We start from the raw sequence: 17,613 nt of genomic DNA, 5'->3' as shown, positions 1-17,613 counted from the left end.
GTCGCTGCACGCATCGGAAAGAGAAATCGGCAAAGTAAGCTTTCGCTGAAATACTTAGAAACAGCAGAAAGGAAAAAAAAGGTTTAGCGGGCGATTTTAATTGAAGGCATTGCATCCCGGAGTTCCTAGAATTTCGGACCCGCAGGAAACACCCGGCAATGGCAGACAAAGAAGGTAAAGCTTGCGGAGAGGTGGATAAACGCGCTTTGTTTGCCTTCTGTGTTGGTGGCTAACTAGTTAGCCAGACTAGCCGGTTTTGGTAGTGGCGTCAGTTCTGTCTTCAGCGCCAGTTTGCGGAGATGCAGACAAACCACACGCTAGTTGATCAAATGTGATGGTTGCTGATAATGCTAACAGATTGGAACTGGTTAAAGTTGTTAAGTGAGGCTACAACGACGCATGCTAAGTGTCAATGCAAAAAGCCATCTCTGAGTAAGCTAGTTTAGCTAGCTGGAGATTCTGAACTGAAGTCTCTAGAAGCTGTCTAGCTAATACTAACTAAGACATTGACTCGCAGTACACGAATAGTTGTACATTACTAGCAATTATTGTACAATTGTACATTGTTATCCTTCACTTTTTAGAGCAAATAATAAATTAGACTGCTGCAGCGTTCTGTACGGATCCTGCCTTGTCTGTCTTCCCCTTCTAGTCTACGATGATGCAGTAGAGGAACGAGTAATAAATGAAGAATATAAAATATGGAAGAAAAACACACCTTTTCTATACGACTTGGTCATGACGCATGCGCTGGAATGGCCCAGTTTAACTGTGCAATGGTTGCCTGATGTGAGCAGGTAGGTAACAAACCGAGTTTCTCATTCTCTGCTGCCTTCTCTGTGTTGAAAGGTTTTTACCTTTCCTTCAGGGATTGCATATATAGAATTTTGTTCGTCTGCCGCCCAAGCTTAAGCAGGGTTTACTTGTTCAACTCTTGTATAGGCTTGAAGGTAAGGACTATGCGGTTCACCGACTGGTGTTGGGGACACACACGTCAGATGAGCAGAACCACTTGGTAATTGCCAGTGTTCAGATCCCCAATGATGATGCTCAGTTTGATGCTTCACATTATGACAGCGAAAAAGGAGGTTTGACATTTAAGTAATTGTCATCTTTTTTCTTTCATTGATTGGCTTTTTATTCAGAATTACTGATGTGTGTGTTTTGTGTTTTTTTTTTTTTTTCAGCAGGTATGTTCAATTACATCAATATTTGGTAGAAAGAAGATCAGTTGGTTACTGAGCGAAGTGTTTGGAAGACCCAGAAAGGGAGCAAATTATTGCTGGTGGTATTGTTTTTGCATGATGATATTCTGGTGATCAGTGCACATGTTAATTTAATAACACATCCCCCTTCCCATTTTAATATGGTCTTAAATATTAAACCAATTTGTTCTTGAATATTTACATTTTGTTAAGCAATATGTGCTATTGGCCAAGCTTTATCTGCTACTCCATCCCTTTTCAGAGTTTGGAGGATTTGGGTCTGTCAGTGGCAAGATTGAGATTGAGATTAAAATCAATCATGAGGGGGAGGTGAACCGGGCCAGGTACATGCCACAGAATCCCTGCATCATTGCCACCAAGACCCCTACATCTGATGTGCTGGTTTTTGATTACACTAAACACCCATCCAAGCCAGGTCAGTCAGTGTTGTTCTCCACAATGTCATTACTATTGGTTCCAGCTCAGTTTGCCTCATCTGAAAATATCAGTTGATCCAGTAAAGTATTTTGTAAATGCCCTGAACAGAACATTCTATTAACATATTTTCTATGTGTCTGTAGACCCCAGTGGTGAGTGCAGTCCAGACCTGAGACTGAGGGGCCATCAGAAGGAGGGCTATGGCTTGTCTTGGAACCCCAACCTGAGTGGAAACCTGCTCAGTGCATCGGATGACCATGTCTGTTCAGATTACCAATAACTTTCATTAAGGTTTGCTGAGCTCTGTCCCCTAAGTAAGTTTTCAGAATGTTCAAACTGTTCCCCTTTCTACAGACTATCTGTCTATGGGACATCAGTGGATCTCCTAAGGAAGGAAAGATTGTAGATGCCAAGACGATCTTCACAGGCCATACTGCCGTGGTAGAGGATGTGAGCTGGCACCTTCTTCACGAGTCACTGTTTGGCTCAGTGGCTGATGACCAGAAACTCATGATGTGAGTAATGGCACACCATTAAAGGGCAGGGTATGCAGAGGACTTCTAGGAGGTTTTTTCTAAAGTGCCATAATGTATTTTCTCCATTTATTTTTGCAACCTGGTACAGTGCACTACCATTCAGAACAATGAACTAACATGGTGCAATTGTACACATATGAGTTTTGTTGACATCATGCAATGCACCCTTGCCTTCCCAAAATGAACAAAACACAAGCAAGCCAGGGAGGGGCATGCATGGTGTTATAAGGAAAAACTGTATTTGGGTACTATCATCACAGTTGTTTTCAGTCTAATAAGAAAATGTGCATGTCTTTTTAACAGCTGGGACACACGGTCCAACAACACATCTAAGCCCAGTCACTCAGTGGATGCTCACACTGCTGAGGTGAACTGCTTGTCCTTCAACCCCTACAGCGAGTTCATCCTGGCCACCGGCTCTGCAGATAAGGTCTGTACAGCTTCAGAGTTCACATGCAAACCCTTTTACTCATGCTTACACACACACTCACATAGAGAAGGCTTGGATTTTTTCTGTGTTTAAGATCATATATAGTTTTACTGAGCATTTGCAGTAGTCCTTACGGGTATTCCAGAAAGCGGGTTTAGGCAATAATCCAAATTTGTTAACTCTTGAGTTAAAATCATGGTTCTCTGTTCCAAAAAGTAGGCTCAGAATAAGTGTTGGGTAGTTGCTTTAGTATCATACACTGTGAAGCTAACCTACTATCTAGCAGGTTTACTGGAGATAAACCAGAGATAAATGTCAAAACATTGGCAGAATCTGGAACATGAAAGTTCCTTAAACGTTCCTAAAAATGTTGTGACTCAAATTGATTACAATAAGTAATCATATCAAATTATGAGGAGTGATTAGACTTCATTTAAACCTTTTGACTTTTTTTTCCACCAAGATACCTTTTCAACCCAATCTCTGAATGTTCTTCACTATTGCATTTCACATTGTAGACTACAGGATCGTGGATTCGCCCTTGGTTTAAGTCAATTGTATGCATCAGTGTTCTGTTTATTTTTAAATAGTTTTTACTATAATTTTTAATAGTTTTTGGCAATGTGATGCATAGGATCCAACAGACTTGCACAAGATATGTCACTTCATTGTCTTTTCACATGTTCATTCCCATGTGATTTAAAACAGGATATCTTTCTTGAAATCATAGGGTACCCCTGCCTGCTTTTTCTTATTACACCACACCCTGACCTTGTTGCAGTCATGCCCACTGCACGACCTGGGCCAGGATTGAGACAGAAACATGGGCCAAACCAGATTCCGATGCCTGGGTGAACTCTTGAGTGATCATTCCTGAGAAGGCATGACATTTCAATGTGGCTTGTTTGGTACAACAGACAGCCTGCCATGCCAAACAATGACCCAGAGGAAGAATCTATGGCAAAGATGTTAAATGCCTAAGAGACACCACTGGCATAATGTTACTTCTCACTAAATGCTCAAAACTATCATCATCCCCCTGCATAAGTTTGAAAATGGCAGTAAAGACTTTACTGAACAGGGGTAAAAAGGTTTTCAAATTTGTTTGATGTCATGTGAATACTTCTCTCAAACAATACACAAAAGGACTGTAAAAATCATTCATCACCCTGGCTCCTTTCTTACACATCAAAAATCTTCACATATACTGCCTTTCATGCACTTTCAACTGTGTACACATGTAGATCTTGTGTAACTTGATGTGAGATGCTCAGAATAATCCTTTGCCAAACCTGTGAAAATTAGCCAAATGACTTCGATCCCTGAAATTTTAATCAGTTGTTCTGGAACCAATAACTGATTGTCTGAGTTGGTTCCAAAGTTCAAGTTTGTTTGTTAAACCTGCTTTCTGAAATATCCCCTGGTTTTTGGTTCTTTTGCAGTTGTTTGGATTAAGCCATACACATATACAACCATCCTACACACTTCAAAAAGTCTAATCCATCATTAGATTCCGTTAACTGTAATACACAGATATATTGACATTTGTAGTCAAGAAACAATTCCTCACACTTGTGTTTCTTCCTACAGACTGTGGCTCTGTGGGATCTGCGTAACCTGAAGCTGAAGCTCCACTCTTTTGAATCGCACAAGGACGAAATCTTCCAGGTAAGGCTCATAAACGGTTTGGATCAAATTTGCTCCAGACTTTTGGGATGAATAAGGAAGTGCCGATGAGCTCTGTGAGCTCAACACTAATTGTAGTTAATTGTGTGGATTTCCAGTTATCTCGGGTATTAGACTTTTGTTTTTGCACTTTTGTTTTTGCATATTACGCGGCAGGTTCAATGGTCCCCCCACAATGAGACAATACTGGCTTCCAGTGGGACAGATAGACGTCTCAATGTCTGGGATTTGAGGTAAGGTTCTCCCTTGTTTTGTTATGACCTTTGATGTTAATAGTAGCCTATGGTGATAAAACCATTTCACTGTGAGTTATACCGTGTATGAAAATGTACGTCACAAATAAACCGAACTTGAAATTTAGTAAGGCATTTTCAGATTTCTGAGGTGCTCCATACCGCTAACTAATGCCCACTACAACTTTGTGATTCAGTCCTTAAGTATATAAATCACCAGTCTGTTCAAACTTTACATAAATTAAATATCTCAGCCTTTTCAACTTATTGTCTATCCAGTGCCTTAAGTGTAAAGTTGATCCCCATGAAGAATTTTTTATGCTTTTCCTTGTGCCCAGACAACAATGGATGATCCACTGACTTAAAACGATATATTGCTTGTAGCCAAACATGTAGTTCCAAGTAAACATAGTAATTACTTTGCCGAGACACTCTCATGTCTGACATTCTAAGATATTTTAGATGCCTGTTATGATTTTTTAATTAATGGAATTGATAAACGTAAACAGTTCAAGTTCAAAGTTCAAAGAGGTTTTATTGTCATTTCAGCTATATACAAGTACACAACAAAAATGAGACAATGTTCCTCCAGGACCATGGTGCAACACAAAAACAACAGTGCAACAGACATGCTACACAAGTGCAAACAGTCCAATATAGTGCAAAATGTCATTAAATAAACAATAATAAATACAGGACAGGACAAATACAAAATGAGTAGACAGTGCAATTATTTAGTACAGTACACAGTACTGGGCATATGTAAAGCGAGTTGTGCATAGCAATCAGTGAACATAGCATACCCTGAACATAGCAGTCACCGGTAGCAGCCAGAACAGTTCAGAGTACAGTGCTGGTTTAGTACAGTACTCTAGCAGCAAGTAGGATAATGTGCAAGACTACAACAGGAGTGCATAATTTATTTGTGTGAGGTTTGACTTCAGCACTAGTCCGATGCAAAACAATGTGTGAGTGTGTGTGTGACTGTCTATAAGCATGTATAAAAGTGCCTATTTTGGAATCTGAATTGGAGTTAGCCAGAGTTCAGGAGTCTAATGGCTTCTGGGAAGAAGCTGTTGCACAGTCTGGAGGTGTGGGACTGGATGCTGTGGTACCTTCTTCCAGATGGCAAAAGGGTGAACAGTTCATGTGAGGGGTGTGTGGGGTCTTTCACAATGTTGGTGGCTTTCCGGATGCAGCGTGTTATGTAGATGTTCGTGATGGAGGGAAGAGAGACCCCAATGATCTTCTCAGCTGTTCTCACTATTCTTTGGAGGGTCTTGCGGTCAAAGGCGGTGCAGTTCCCAAACCAGGTAATGATGCAGCTGCTCAGGATGCTCTCTACATTACCTCTGTAGAAGGTAGTGAGGATGGGTGATGGGAGATGGGTTTCCCTTAGCTTCCGAAGGAAGTAAAGACGTTGTTGGGCTCTCTTGGTGATGGAACTGGTGTTCAGGGTCCAGGTGAGGTTCTCCACTATGTGAACACCAAGGAACTTGATGTTCTTGACGATCTCCACTGAGGAGCCGTTGATGGCAAGCGGGGAGTGACATTGTCAACATTCAGATACAGGTTGTTGAACTTACACCAGCTCACCAGTTCTCGCACCTCCTCTCTGTATGCTGACTCGTTGTCTTTGTTGATGAGACCCACCATGGTCATGTCATCAGCGAACTTGATGATGTGATTCGAACTGTGCATCGCTGCACAGTCATGAGTCAGCAGTGTGAACAGCAGAGGGCTGAGTATGCTGCCCTGGGGAGCACCAGTACTCAGTGTGGTGGTGTTGGAAGTGCTGCTCCCAATCCGGACAAACTGAAGTCTACCAGTCAAGAAATCCAGGATCCAGTTGCAGAGGGAGGTGTTCAAGCCCAGTAAGCTCAACTTTCCAATCAGATGCTGAGGAACAATGGTGTTGAATGCTAAACTGAAGTCTATGAACAGCATTCTTACGTAGGTGCCCTTTTTATCCAGGTGTGTGAGTGCCAGATGAAGTGTGGTAGAGATGGCATCATCTGTAGAGCGGTTGGGGCGGTAGGCGAACTGCAGGGGGTCCAGAGAAGGGGGGAGCTGGGTCTTGATGTGTCATGACGAGTCTCTCGAAGCACTTCATGATGATAGACGTGAGTGCGATGGGACGGTAGTCGTTGAGACACGACACCGTGGGCTTCTTGGGCATGGGGACGATGGTGGTGGTCTTGAAGCATGTTGGAACCACGGCGCAACTCAGAGAGATATTGAAGATGTCTGTCAGGACATCTGCAAGCTGGTCAGCACATTCTCTGAGCACATGACCCAGGATGTTGTCTGGTCCAGCAGCTTTCCGTGGGTTAACTCCACGCAGAGTACGCCTCACATCAGCTGCCGTCAGGCACAGCATCTGGTCATTTTGCAAAGGGATGGACTTTGTCTATAGGCTTTGATTTTGTGTGTTTTGAGTCAATAGGTTTTACTTTCTATGTACCAGGAAGCATGTTGAAATTATTGTTTGTGATAGTTAATAAATCACAGATGTGGTAGATGGGATTAGGTCAAGTAATGCTTGAAGATTCCTTTAAATCAGCGCTGCTCAAGTCCGGTCCTGGTAAAATAATCTAGCAGACTCAGCACATCTCCGCAGTGCATATCACCAGGACCCAACCTGGGTGCCCTTGATTTAGTGATTCCCAGAGAATTTCACCACTGTGACAGTGTACCCTTAGTATGTTGTTTATTCAGTTACTTTGGCATGTTTCAGTAAAATTGGAGAGGAACAATCTGCTGAGGACGCTGAGGATGGACCTCCAGAATTGCTGGTGAGTCCCAAAGATTGGATTCAGACTTAAGGAAGCAATTTGAATTCTGGTGCCTTATCATAGTTGTGAGGTTTTGTTTTTTGGGTTTTTTTTCTTTCACTGTTACAATTATGTGCTCCCATTTGTATCTGCATTTGTGTCAGTTCATCCATGGAGGCCACACAGCAAAAATCTCAGACTTCTCTTGGAATCCCAATGAACCTTGGGTGATCTGCTCTGTTTCAGAGGACAACATTATGCAAGTTTGGCAAATGGTCAGTATTGCTTTTATTCCCAATAGAAACTAGATATTGTGAAGAATTTTGATGTTTTACAGTTGATTATAAGAGTTGTATCTCAGCAAATTCATCTAAGCATTCCTCCTTTAGGCAGAGAATATTTACAATGATGAGGAACCAGACACCCCTGCATCTGAACTTGAGGGCCAGACCTCATAACCCCTCTGACATGGAACTCATGTCATTCATGTCTCTCTATCTCTTACTATTGACTCAGAATTGCCCACTCGCAATGTCATGGGACAGATTCAGTCCCTGAGTCGCAGTGGAACCAACTGCACTTCAGGACTCCATCCATAGGCCAAAGTAGGATCAAAGCAGTCCCTGGACTCTGTTTATTGTCCTCCTTGAGTATTATTTAGCATTCATTCTATTTTTCTGCACTCCATAAACATAAAGGTCTGTTTAGGACTCATGAGGATGGGCTGTGCTGAATGCTTTTGATGTGGGCAGGGGGGAGTTTTTTGTGTGGGAGACATTTATACAATTGAGTTAATCATGTTAAAATGCCCTTGAATGGACAATGCTGTTAAATAATTTTTCCAAATTAGGCCCAAGTAAAGTGGTTCTGCAGCTCTTGTTCAGTTTTCCTGCATAGTTCAGATGTCAACTGCAATAAAACTTTTCTAATGCCTTTTAAAATGATTGTGCATTTTGTATTTCAAAAATGTTAAGTGTACCACTAAAGAAATCCACATAAGAATAAAGTATGAACTATCCTAATTTTTTGTGAATATTTTGTCAACTTTGCAGTTTAATACATTATGGTTACATTTTTTTCTTAATTTGTAGTGATGGGTTAATATATTACACTTTAAGGTATAGATGTAAACTACATCAGACAGACTGAAATGTCTATGAAATCATGTTTAACAAAAAAAGATCTACAAAACATTTTATTGAAAAGCAAGACAGGACTACATGAACAGAATACAATCTTAGAAGGGACAGAGTTTCAGTTAAAGGAAGAAAGCATTGCTGACTTTAGGCTCTTTCACAGTTAGTCTTACCTGCAGAGGTAGATTTCTTGCATAACCTGAGAATCAAACTGGGACACTACCAAATAAATTAAGAAAAATGAGAACAGTACCAAACCCAAACTAAATTTTCTGGTCAATTCCAAATCAAACCAATACAGTTTGTTCACAAGATAAACATTTTTGGAGCCAAAAAAAAAAGTTAATGAAAGCATTGCTGATGTCTCACAGCTTGCTAGGTTTAGGTCAGATTCTAACTTATTAGGAGAAGCACAAGTTACATTTCCTTGGTGTAGTCACATTATGTAATAGATTAGCATGAGATGATAAACATTCACATTTTAAAAATTCAAGCAATGGCTGCATGAAGCACACCATAAGATGTGAGAGACTGTATCTACCCTAGTTTGACTCGTGATTTACTTTTTCATGTAGTGGCCCATATATTATTTACCAATTCACAAATTAAACAAAGTCCTTGTCTTAGTGACAAAAAATTAGTAAATTGTGATTAATTTCCTGGATACACTGCACCCTGAGCCATATTTCAAACGTACTGTCAATAGAACAATCATATTTAATTTGTGTCCAGTAAGAAGAAAAGAATACTGTATTTGGTTAGACTAAATAACAATCAAGGAATGTTCATGTGGGCTTTGGGACCTGATGGACCATGTTGTAAAACCCTGTTGTCCTGGTTCATGATAATGAGGGGATTTTAGAGGAACGTAAAGCTACATGCCCTGAAAAGCCTGCTTAACTAGGCTTGGAATTGGCAAGATGGGTGACATTCATCATTTCGGTTCTCCATAGTTTCACATTATTAGCAACATCTACAATGCCCTCAGCTATTCATTAGCATTTGCATTGAGTATAATGCTTTAAAGAATTAATTTTTATCACTACACAACTGATTGCTGACAAAAACAAAAAAAAACCCCACATTCGGCATTTCCAGTAAAATATCAGTAATGTCAAGGCCCCTTTTAAACTTAAACACGGATGACGTTTAGATGGTTTTGTATCCAGTCCAAATGGGAATGATCTAAATTTTATAATATGTCTATATTAGCAGTGCATCGGTCTACTAAATGTAATGTGCAATAATGCACATGTGCATTTTCTTTAATAATGAAAATAAAAGCAACTAATGTAGCACATTGCATGTAGTGCTGGAATTGTACTCAACCATGTAAGAATAAAAAATGTATATTGAATAATTATTTGCATTAAAGAAAAAAGGGACCAAACTCAGCTTAATAAAAAACAAATAAATGTTTTGTTTTTTGCTGCTGCTGTCCTGCCCCAATTTCTTTCATTTGCTGATGATGCTTAAGTAATATTTTAGATACTGTTTAGAACAATGTAGATGCAGTGTTGATTTGGCCAACAACCTCATTTTGAATTCTTCGAACTGTGTTAATCAGGGTAAATGTACACCAATATTTTAGTACTTAAGTTATTTACACAAATCTACCTAACTGCTAGTCGCAAGGCTGGACATATGACTTAACAAAACAAGGGAATGCAGAGTAATTTTTAGCTTTGACTTTGGTGAAAAAAAGTTAATTAATAAAATATATTCTAACAATGTTACAACTAGTGTAGCAGATCACTTTTTACCACCATATAGCTTTCTATACTTACTAATGATTTGTCAAGTTTTAAAGGAAATCTCTGTACTGTTCATTCATAAAATAAAGAATCTTAATTTTACAGTGCTAGTATTCTCGATGAATAATAAAAATGCCCCTCTTTAAGCGCTTTAAATTGCATTAGACAAATCAACCTGCAGTCACATTCAGAAATAGCCTTGCAGAGACTATGGCTCTGACACCCTTTGATACTGAATCAAAGTAGTCCCAACATTTCACATAACCTGTTGATAGCAGCTTTGTTAAAAGTCTACTAGCCCTTAATTCTGAGAATCCCACACTGAAAGAAAAGATACAGGCAATATAGTCTCAGAGTAAAATAAAAACTACAAAATTTAGATACATCTCTAGATGGTATATTTAAGACTTTTCCTCAGCAAGGATAAATTTCAGTTATAGATAGAGAAATTGAAAAACAAAAGTCATGCAGCCTTTCTTTAGAACCAAATGTCCATCTGTGATTTTAAGATCACTGCAATAAGCTGATGTCTTAAGCCTTCACTTTCATGGATGCCCTGTGACTGGATTGCTTGGACACAGTTAGTTATTCAACTACATATGGCTGTGTGAAAATATCAATATCCTTATATGCATCTGAATGCATTTGCATTTATTTCAATAGAGGCCAAATCCAACAGCTACATTTTATCATCAAAATATAAATCTGCCACCACAGCAAAAAGGGGGAAACAAACAAACAAAGCTGTAGCCACCTTAGAGCAAAGGGCCATTTCCTACGAAAATACAGATGTTGTAGAAAAAAAGTAAAAAGGCGCATCACAAAGCCAAATTCACAATGCACAGAGTAGTTTTCATACTAATGTGTATCTGTTTAGGCTTCAATTATGATATCTGTTTCACAAAAATATATACCCCCCACCCCCCCTCAAAAAAATCGTCCCTCATTGGGTCTGGCTCAGTCGTCATCTAGCTGCTTTCTGGATGACTCCTCTTGGTCTGGCTGCAAGCCGAGCCTCTCTGTCTCCGGGACCAAACAGTCCATCTCTCCATCCATCCCACTGTTTGTGGGCTGGCTCAGGGGCTCCACAGGCTGGGGGTCAGGAGGCCCCGTACCCTCCTCTGCAGGATCCTTTGCTGGGCCTTGGAGGGCCCCGAGTTTCTGGGTGAGGTCATTACGTTCTTGCTGCAAAGCCCTACACAGCTTTTCAAGACGCTCCAGTTTCCCTTGAAGGGCCTTGTAATTTTTGTCCCGCACCGTTTTCTACAAAATGGGGTGTTAAATAGTAGTTTAAAAATGAACTTTAAAAGAATTGGATTTCAACATTCCCAAATCTAACCAAAAGTAGGGCAATGGTAACACAGTGGTTAAATTACTGGGCTAGAAATCAGAAGGTTATCAGTTCAAGCCCCACCACCACCAAGCTGCCCCTGTTGGGCCCTAGGCAAGGCCCTTAACCCTCAATTCAGTCATAATTGTAAGTTGCTTCAGATAAAAGTGTCAACTAAATGCCATAGTCTAGTCTAAATATTACTAGACTTGTAAAAAGTATTCTTTGTAGTATTCCCACCTCCTCAGCCATCTGCAGTAAAGTCTGGTTGTTGGCCTCCCATTTAGTCCTCCAAAGTGTTGTCTCCTTCTCCAGCTTCTTGATTTTCTTGGTCATCTGTATATAACAGAGCAGGGGAAAGTCAGACCTGGAGATGTCACTTGAGTAAAGCTTTAAAAAATTTTTTAAAAAGAGACAAAAACAGACCACCACCTTTCCACAACTGTGTGAGGGAATTCAGAATTCTAGAGATTGCTGTGCAGCTACTGACCTTCTCCATCTCCTGTCTGAAAGAGGTGAACACTTCATTGCTCTTGGCCAGGGTCGTCTGGAATTCCTCAAATTTGTCCATGTAAAGGGTGAGTTGCTGCTTCAGCTGAAGTTCCTGCTCCTTCATCATCTCACATTTATGCCTCGATTCTGTCGCATCTTTGAGAAGCTGAAAATGACAGGAGACCAAATAACGCATTATCGACTGACAGGGATGTGCTGCCATCTAAAAACGCGATGATCAACATTAATGCGGCTTGGATGCTTAAGATTAATTCCCGATAGGCTGCAGCACATGGCAAATGACACAGCCTGTCACAGCAATTTAAAACATTTCCACTGATGTCTGCTTACCTGTACAATGTGAGTCATCCCTCTGTGGGTTTAGCACTAACACCAGTGTATAACTGCTGTTATGTATAACTACTGCATGAACAGCACCCAGGTTCTCTCCTCTTACTTTGCACTCATGAAGATCAGGGTTGTCCAAACAGAAACTAATGCTGGAGGTGGACCAGTGTGCCTGTGCTATGTCCCTCACCAACTCTCGTTCTCGCTGCTGCTTCTCCTCCACCTCCCTCATCAGCTCAGCTGTCCTCTGGAGTTTGGCATCAACCAGCTGCTGCTGCAGCTCCTTATGCTTGAACACCTTGTCAATGTGCTGAAGAAAAACACAAGCGCTTGTATTCAGACCCGTCTCAGCACAAAACACTCCAGACAACTTCAGTTAATTTGCACCGAAGGACATGGATCTGTTTGCACTGATGGATGCCACTGCCCCTGGGAAGCCGAATGCTTCACCACTTTGAGTTTAACCTCCTCACCTCCTCACGCAGTTCGTACTGGTCAATGAGTTTCTTGAGTTTCTCAGCCAGCTCCATGTTCTCTTGCCTCAGCTTGGTGTTGTGAGTGTTGTGCTGCTCCATCTGCGCTTCGATCTCGTTGAGCGTCATCTGGAAATGAAGCGTAGCTTCCTTACGCCTCTCCTCATATTCTCTGAACCTCTGTGCATTCTCCTCCTGCCAAACAAAACAGGAAGGGTAGAATAGACTTAGTAACAGCTGCACTACAGAAGACAATTTTGTTAGCCATGAGAGAGACAAACAGCCCTTTCTACTTAAAATGACTGAGTGTTCACTAAGTATAACCTTTGCTTTAATTCAGTTAAAAAGGGTGAACTAGTCATCTAGAATCAGGAATGAAACATGAAAACAAGGCATTTACATTTATGGCATTTAGCTGACGCTTTTTATACAAAATGACTTAAAATTATGACTGAGTACAACTTGAGCAATTGAGGGTCAAGGGCCTTGCTCAGGGGCTCAACAGTGCCAACTTGGCTTGAAGCAGCAACCTTCCAATTACAAGTCGGGTACCTTAACCACTGAGCTACCACTGCCCCAAGCCAATACACTGCACTGTACCTTTAGGGTCTTGTTGTGCCGCTGGAGCTCCCGGCAAAGGCTCTCCAGCTTACTCCGAGCCAGAATGGCCTTGCTGTGTTCACTCTGCAGGTGAATCTTCTCTTTGAGCACCTGAGTCTGCTTCTTTTGCAGTGTCTTTACTTGCTTCTGCATATTACGGCTCTCTTCCAGCTTTCAAAACATGAGTCTGCATTATGTTTCAAATGAACAAATGTGTGGAGCCATAGCTATTGCTATTACTGTAGTTAGTTATATATAACTTCATGCCCACAGATAAGTACATACTTCTACACCCATCCTTCAACCTCATACATTAGATATCTCGGGTGTAAGCCACAGTGTAGTTTATGCACACATTTATAAATATTACTATATTTATAAGACTAAATAAGACTACAGGATCATCTCACAAGCCACAGACTCTTACCAGATCAGCATACTTCTTGCAAAGAGCAGCAAGTTTCTCCTCTGGAGTAGCTAAGGTGTGGAGGGCCTGCATCAAAAGCAGGACCTCTTTCCCTACAGCAACAGAAGAAGGGTATTAGATAATACATATGAGGAAGTGCTCTTGAGGTGAGTTTGGAACAGCAACAAATCACAGTGACCAACAATGAATTAAAAACAAATCTTACATGTGTCCTTGACATCTAAAGAGCTCAATCACACTTAGGCAGAACTTTTTTTATTCCAATGTGGACCAGCTAATGATTACATAATGACAAGAGTTATCCATAACACCACACACCAAACATGCTTTGCTCCTTGTTCTGATCACTGCTTGGGTCCAGTTCACTTTCAAGGGGGTCAAGTTGACAATCTTCTCTCCCAGGTGTCTCTCCTCTTACCCCTTCACTGCAGCATATGTTACCCAGCTCCCCAAACTCCCCAAGGTTATCCCGGGAAGGGGTACCCATGTCTGGAGGGGAACTGCTACCATCTACAACTCCACGTGGGCCTGCTTCTATTCCACACACAGAAGTAGTCTCCATGGTTTTAGTCCCGTACTGGTGGAGAAAAAGTAAACAAGACTTATGAGAAGGCCTTGAATAATCATTTATGCTCATGTTCAATTAAGACAGGCTTAGACTGTGTTACTGAATCATATTTCTCTTCTGTTATTAACAAACGGGAAGGAAATCTGTAAAGACATGCAACATATTCATGCATTATTTAACACTGACAGCAGAGACTGCTTGAAGAACCCCTCTTTAGTTTTTTTTTTTTAGACCAATTATGTTGAATCTATGACAAAACAAACAAACAAACAAACAAACAAACAAAAACAAAAAACACTAGATGAAAGTTTGGTTAATAGTGTTTGGAACATAAAATAAAAAACTTCAATAGGCGCTTTCTGTAGCGTGTATAACGAGTTGTTTTTTGTTTTGTTTTTTACACGGGGTATGTTTCACTGCTAAGAGGATTTTTTTTATTTTTTTTATTTTACTCCTGAGCAGGTCTTCATCCAAGTCCAAGCGATCCATGAACAAACGTGTTGAGTGAAGCGACAAACAGCGGAAAGGACTACCACGTGTTGTACAGCAACACCAACAGCAGTAATATCCGCCACATGTGAATGTAGACGGCTGGCTAACCTAGCTCAAAAGAGTAAATATAAGGCAAAACGACAACTGGCAATCTGGAGCTAATGAAAATATTGTACAGAGTTTAACTTTACTCATTCAAATTGAGAACAACATTTAATCTTAAGAGGACCCACATGTGCACGGCTGTTGGACGCCAAATGAATACGAACGACCAAGTGTGTGAAACACGTAAACCTTTAAAAGGAGCTAAACAGCACCATGTTCGCCACGAATGAGAGAAGAACTTTGTTTTAGTAGTAGTAGTTTTATTCAGCAGTTTTACAGAATACGCTTGGTCAACTAGCGTTAGCTAAGTGGAATCTTGATAAAACTTGGAATCGTGATAAAATTAACTTTAAACAGCTGGTGTGAAATAAAACACTAACGTTAAAAATATCAAGCCACTTACTCCAATCAAAAGGCACATTTTACACATTAACTGGAATACAATATTACGACACTGCAGAAGTCGGCAGGTTAACGCTAGCATAGCGATAGCCATGTTTGTACCTCAGTATCCCCCCAGGCCAAGTTCAAAGAGGCTAGCTGGGTTGGTTCCTGTCTACGGTATAAAGAAAACTCCCCAGAGCATTATCAACACAACAAGACATGATAATCACGATTCTGATTTTGATATTTAAAAAAGAATGTGTTTAATTGTAGTCTTGTATTCCGCTAGCGAGCTCGGTTGGATAGCTTAGCGTTAGCTACTTCCTTCGTAAATAATGAGTGTGAAAGATCTCGCACTTCCCACGTTATACTCAATGTTTTCAACCACAGTGGTTTTTGGGATTCATATTAGAGACGTGCCACATACAAAGGAAACGCACTGCAGAAACTATTAATTAGAATAAAACCAGTCCTGCATCGTGAGACTACCGTACCTGGGTGTTTTCGGGGTTTAAATCGACCCTGGCGCCTGAGCAAGTCGCCATGTTGTGACGACACACCGAAAAAAATAAAGAAAAATAAACGCGACGGAGAAGGAAAATGCTCGGCTTCTCGGACCTCTAAAACGAGATTTTAAAAGATATTTAACTTTTATAATGTGCGCTTATTGACCCGCTGTACAAGTATTCCCTGTCTCGTTGTAGCATTAAAAACAATTGCAATGCCGTATCGCTGCATGCGGTTAAAGTGTATATTCACACCTGTCCACAGGTGTCAGTGTATTTTTAAATGCAACTTAACAAAATGACACCTTAACGTTAATGGCCATTTTAATACATTAGATAAATGTAATAAATTAGACGATAGCACATACCTTTTTGGTTGATCTCGGAGCTTTTTAGAGTGCACTTACACATAAACCTAGAGCATCGTTTTTTTGTTTGTTTGTTAGTTTTCTTTTAGATTTTGACACCTATTTCCTTGTTTATAAATGTCTCTTAGACTACATGTAGACTTACCCTTTTGTTGGAATTGGTCATACTTGTGCTTTATAGAGCTAGAATGCTGGTCTATAATCGGCTTTGTCATATGTTGGCTTTCACAGCCACACACATCAAGATTAATAACAGGAATATAGTTACATGGACAGGAGAGAACAGACTCTAAATCAGTGAGGATGCAAACCACCAAAACCTAGTAGTAGGAACCTACTCTGTCTGATTAGGATGTCTTAATAGGTTTTGGAAGACTTGCATTCACAAATAGAAATTCTTGAGGTTGTGCTGACTGCAGTGTATAACAACAAGTTCAAGTTCAAGAGGTTTTATTGTCATTTCAGCTATATACAAGTACACAACAAAAACGAGACAATGTTCCTCCAGGACCATGGTGCAACACAAAAACAACAGTGCAACAGACAACATGCTACACAAGTGCAAACAGTCCAATATAGTGCAAAATGTCATTAAATAAACATTAAATAAACAATAATAAATACAGGACAGGACAAATACAAAATAAGTAGACAGTGCAATTTAGTACAGTACACAGTACTGGGCATATGTAAAGCGAGTTGTGCATAGCAATCAGTGACATGCTATCCTGAACGTTGCAGACACCGGTAGCAGCCAGAACAGTTCAGAGTACAGTGCTGGTTTAGTACAGTACTCTAGCAGCAAGTAGGATAATGTGCAAGACTGCAACAGGAGTGCATAGTTTATTTGTGTAAGGTTTGACTTCAGCACTAGTCCGATGCAAAACAATGTGTGAGTGTGTGTATAGATATGTATGTATGTATGTATGTATGTATGTATGTATGTATGTACGTACGTACGTGTGTGTGTGTGTGTGTGTGTGTGTGTGTGTGTGTGTGTGTGTGTGTGTGTGTGACTGTCTATAAGCATGTATAAAAGTGCCCATTTTGGAATCTGAATTGGAATTGGAGTTAGCCAGAGTTCAGGAGGCTAATGGCTTCTGGGAAGAAGCTGTTGCACAGTCTGGAGGTGCAGGACTGGATGCTGCGGTACCTTCTTCCAGATGGCAAAAGGGTGAACAGTTCATGTGAGGGGTGTGTGGGGTCTTTCACAACACCCCTGATAACATAGCAAACATCACGTTTGAAGTGGTCAGTCCTGTGTGAAATTGAGGAGATGGCAGAGGAACACTAACAGTGAAATATCTAAGTTGTTACTTGTCTTGGGA

The 17,613-nt window shown here is 40.5% G+C and overlaps 2 protein-coding genes across 9 annotated transcripts; one reads left to right on the top strand and one right to left on the bottom strand.

Moving 5' to 3' along the window:
* Nucleotides 1-11: 11 nt before the first annotated feature.
* On the top strand, nucleotides 12-8,324 carry rbbp7 (RB binding protein 7, chromatin remodeling factor). Of its 7 annotated transcripts, none has more exons than XM_027006877.3 (12): nucleotides 12-174; nucleotides 653-797; nucleotides 943-1,088; nucleotides 1,468-1,641; nucleotides 1,787-1,902; nucleotides 1,998-2,158; nucleotides 2,483-2,609; nucleotides 4,200-4,277; nucleotides 4,452-4,528; nucleotides 7,266-7,323; nucleotides 7,467-7,577; nucleotides 7,692-8,324. In XM_027006877.3, the coding sequence occupies exons 1-12, from the start codon at nucleotides 159-161 to the stop codon at nucleotides 7,758-7,760; spliced, it is 1,278 nt and encodes a 425-aa protein (XP_026862678.1). In that variant the 5' UTR covers nucleotides 12-158; the 3' UTR covers nucleotides 7,761-8,324. The 7 variants fall into 7 exon arrangements, 6 of the variants coding, with proteins under 6 accessions (XP_026862678.1, XP_026862676.1, XP_026862677.1 ...); XM_027006875.3 differs by having other exon boundaries at nucleotides 4,431-4,528; XM_027006876.3 differs by having other exon boundaries at nucleotides 1,465-1,641.
* Nucleotides 8,325-8,482: 158 nt separating this feature from the next.
* On the bottom strand, nucleotides 8,483-16,116 carry txlng (taxilin gamma). Of its 2 annotated transcripts, none has more exons than XM_027006873.3 (9): nucleotides 15,906-16,116; nucleotides 14,181-14,439; nucleotides 13,863-13,954; nucleotides 13,436-13,606; nucleotides 12,836-13,030; nucleotides 12,553-12,672; nucleotides 12,013-12,180; nucleotides 11,763-11,858; nucleotides 8,483-11,455 (listed from the first exon to the last, which is right to left on the bottom strand). In XM_027006873.3, exons 1-9 carry the CDS (start codon nucleotides 15,954-15,956, stop codon nucleotides 11,150-11,152), a joined length of 1,458 nt encoding a protein of 485 aa, XP_026862674.2. In that variant the 5' UTR covers nucleotides 15,957-16,116; the 3' UTR covers nucleotides 8,483-11,149. The 2 variants fall into 2 exon arrangements, with proteins under 2 accessions (XP_026862674.2, XP_081564264.1); XM_081708138.1 differs by lacking the exon at nucleotides 15,906-16,116 and adding an exon at nucleotides 15,532-15,878.
* Between the last annotated feature and the right edge of the window lie 1,497 nt (nucleotides 16,117-17,613).

Source organism: Electrophorus electricus, chromosome 26 (genome assembly GCF_041902795.1).
Source record: "Electrophorus electricus isolate QZ-2024a chromosome 26, ASM4190279v1, whole genome shotgun sequence".
Taxonomy (NCBI): Eukaryota; Metazoa; Chordata; class Actinopteri; order Gymnotiformes; family Gymnotidae; genus Electrophorus; species Electrophorus electricus.
The sequence above is the reverse complement of the archived record's forward strand: the minus strand, read 5'-3'. Positions and strand labels throughout refer to the sequence as shown.

Excerpts from the sequence above, each read along its gene's own strand:
- rbbp7 (XM_027006874.3), top strand. Across the intron at positions 2,159-2,482 it reads GATGACCAGAAACTCATGAT|CTGGGACACACGGTCCAACA; the intron begins GTGAGTAATGGC and ends TCTTTTTAACAG. Across the intron at positions 7,324-7,466 it reads ATGGACCTCCAGAATTGCTG|TTCATCCATGGAGGCCACAC; the intron begins GTGAGTCCCAAA and ends CATTTGTGTCAG.
- txlng (XM_027006873.3), bottom strand. The coding sequence starts at position 15,956 with ATGGCGACTTGCTCAGGCGCCAGGGTCGATTTAAACCCCGAAAACACC. Across the intron at positions 13,607-13,862 it reads GCAAGAAGTATGCTGATCTG|CTGGAAGAGAGCCGTAATAT; the intron begins GTAAGAGTCTGT and ends ATGTTTTGAAAG. Across the intron at positions 13,031-13,435 it reads GGCACAACAAGACCCTAAAG|GAGGAGAATGCACAGAGGTT; the intron begins GTACAGTGCAGT and ends TTTGTTTGGCAG.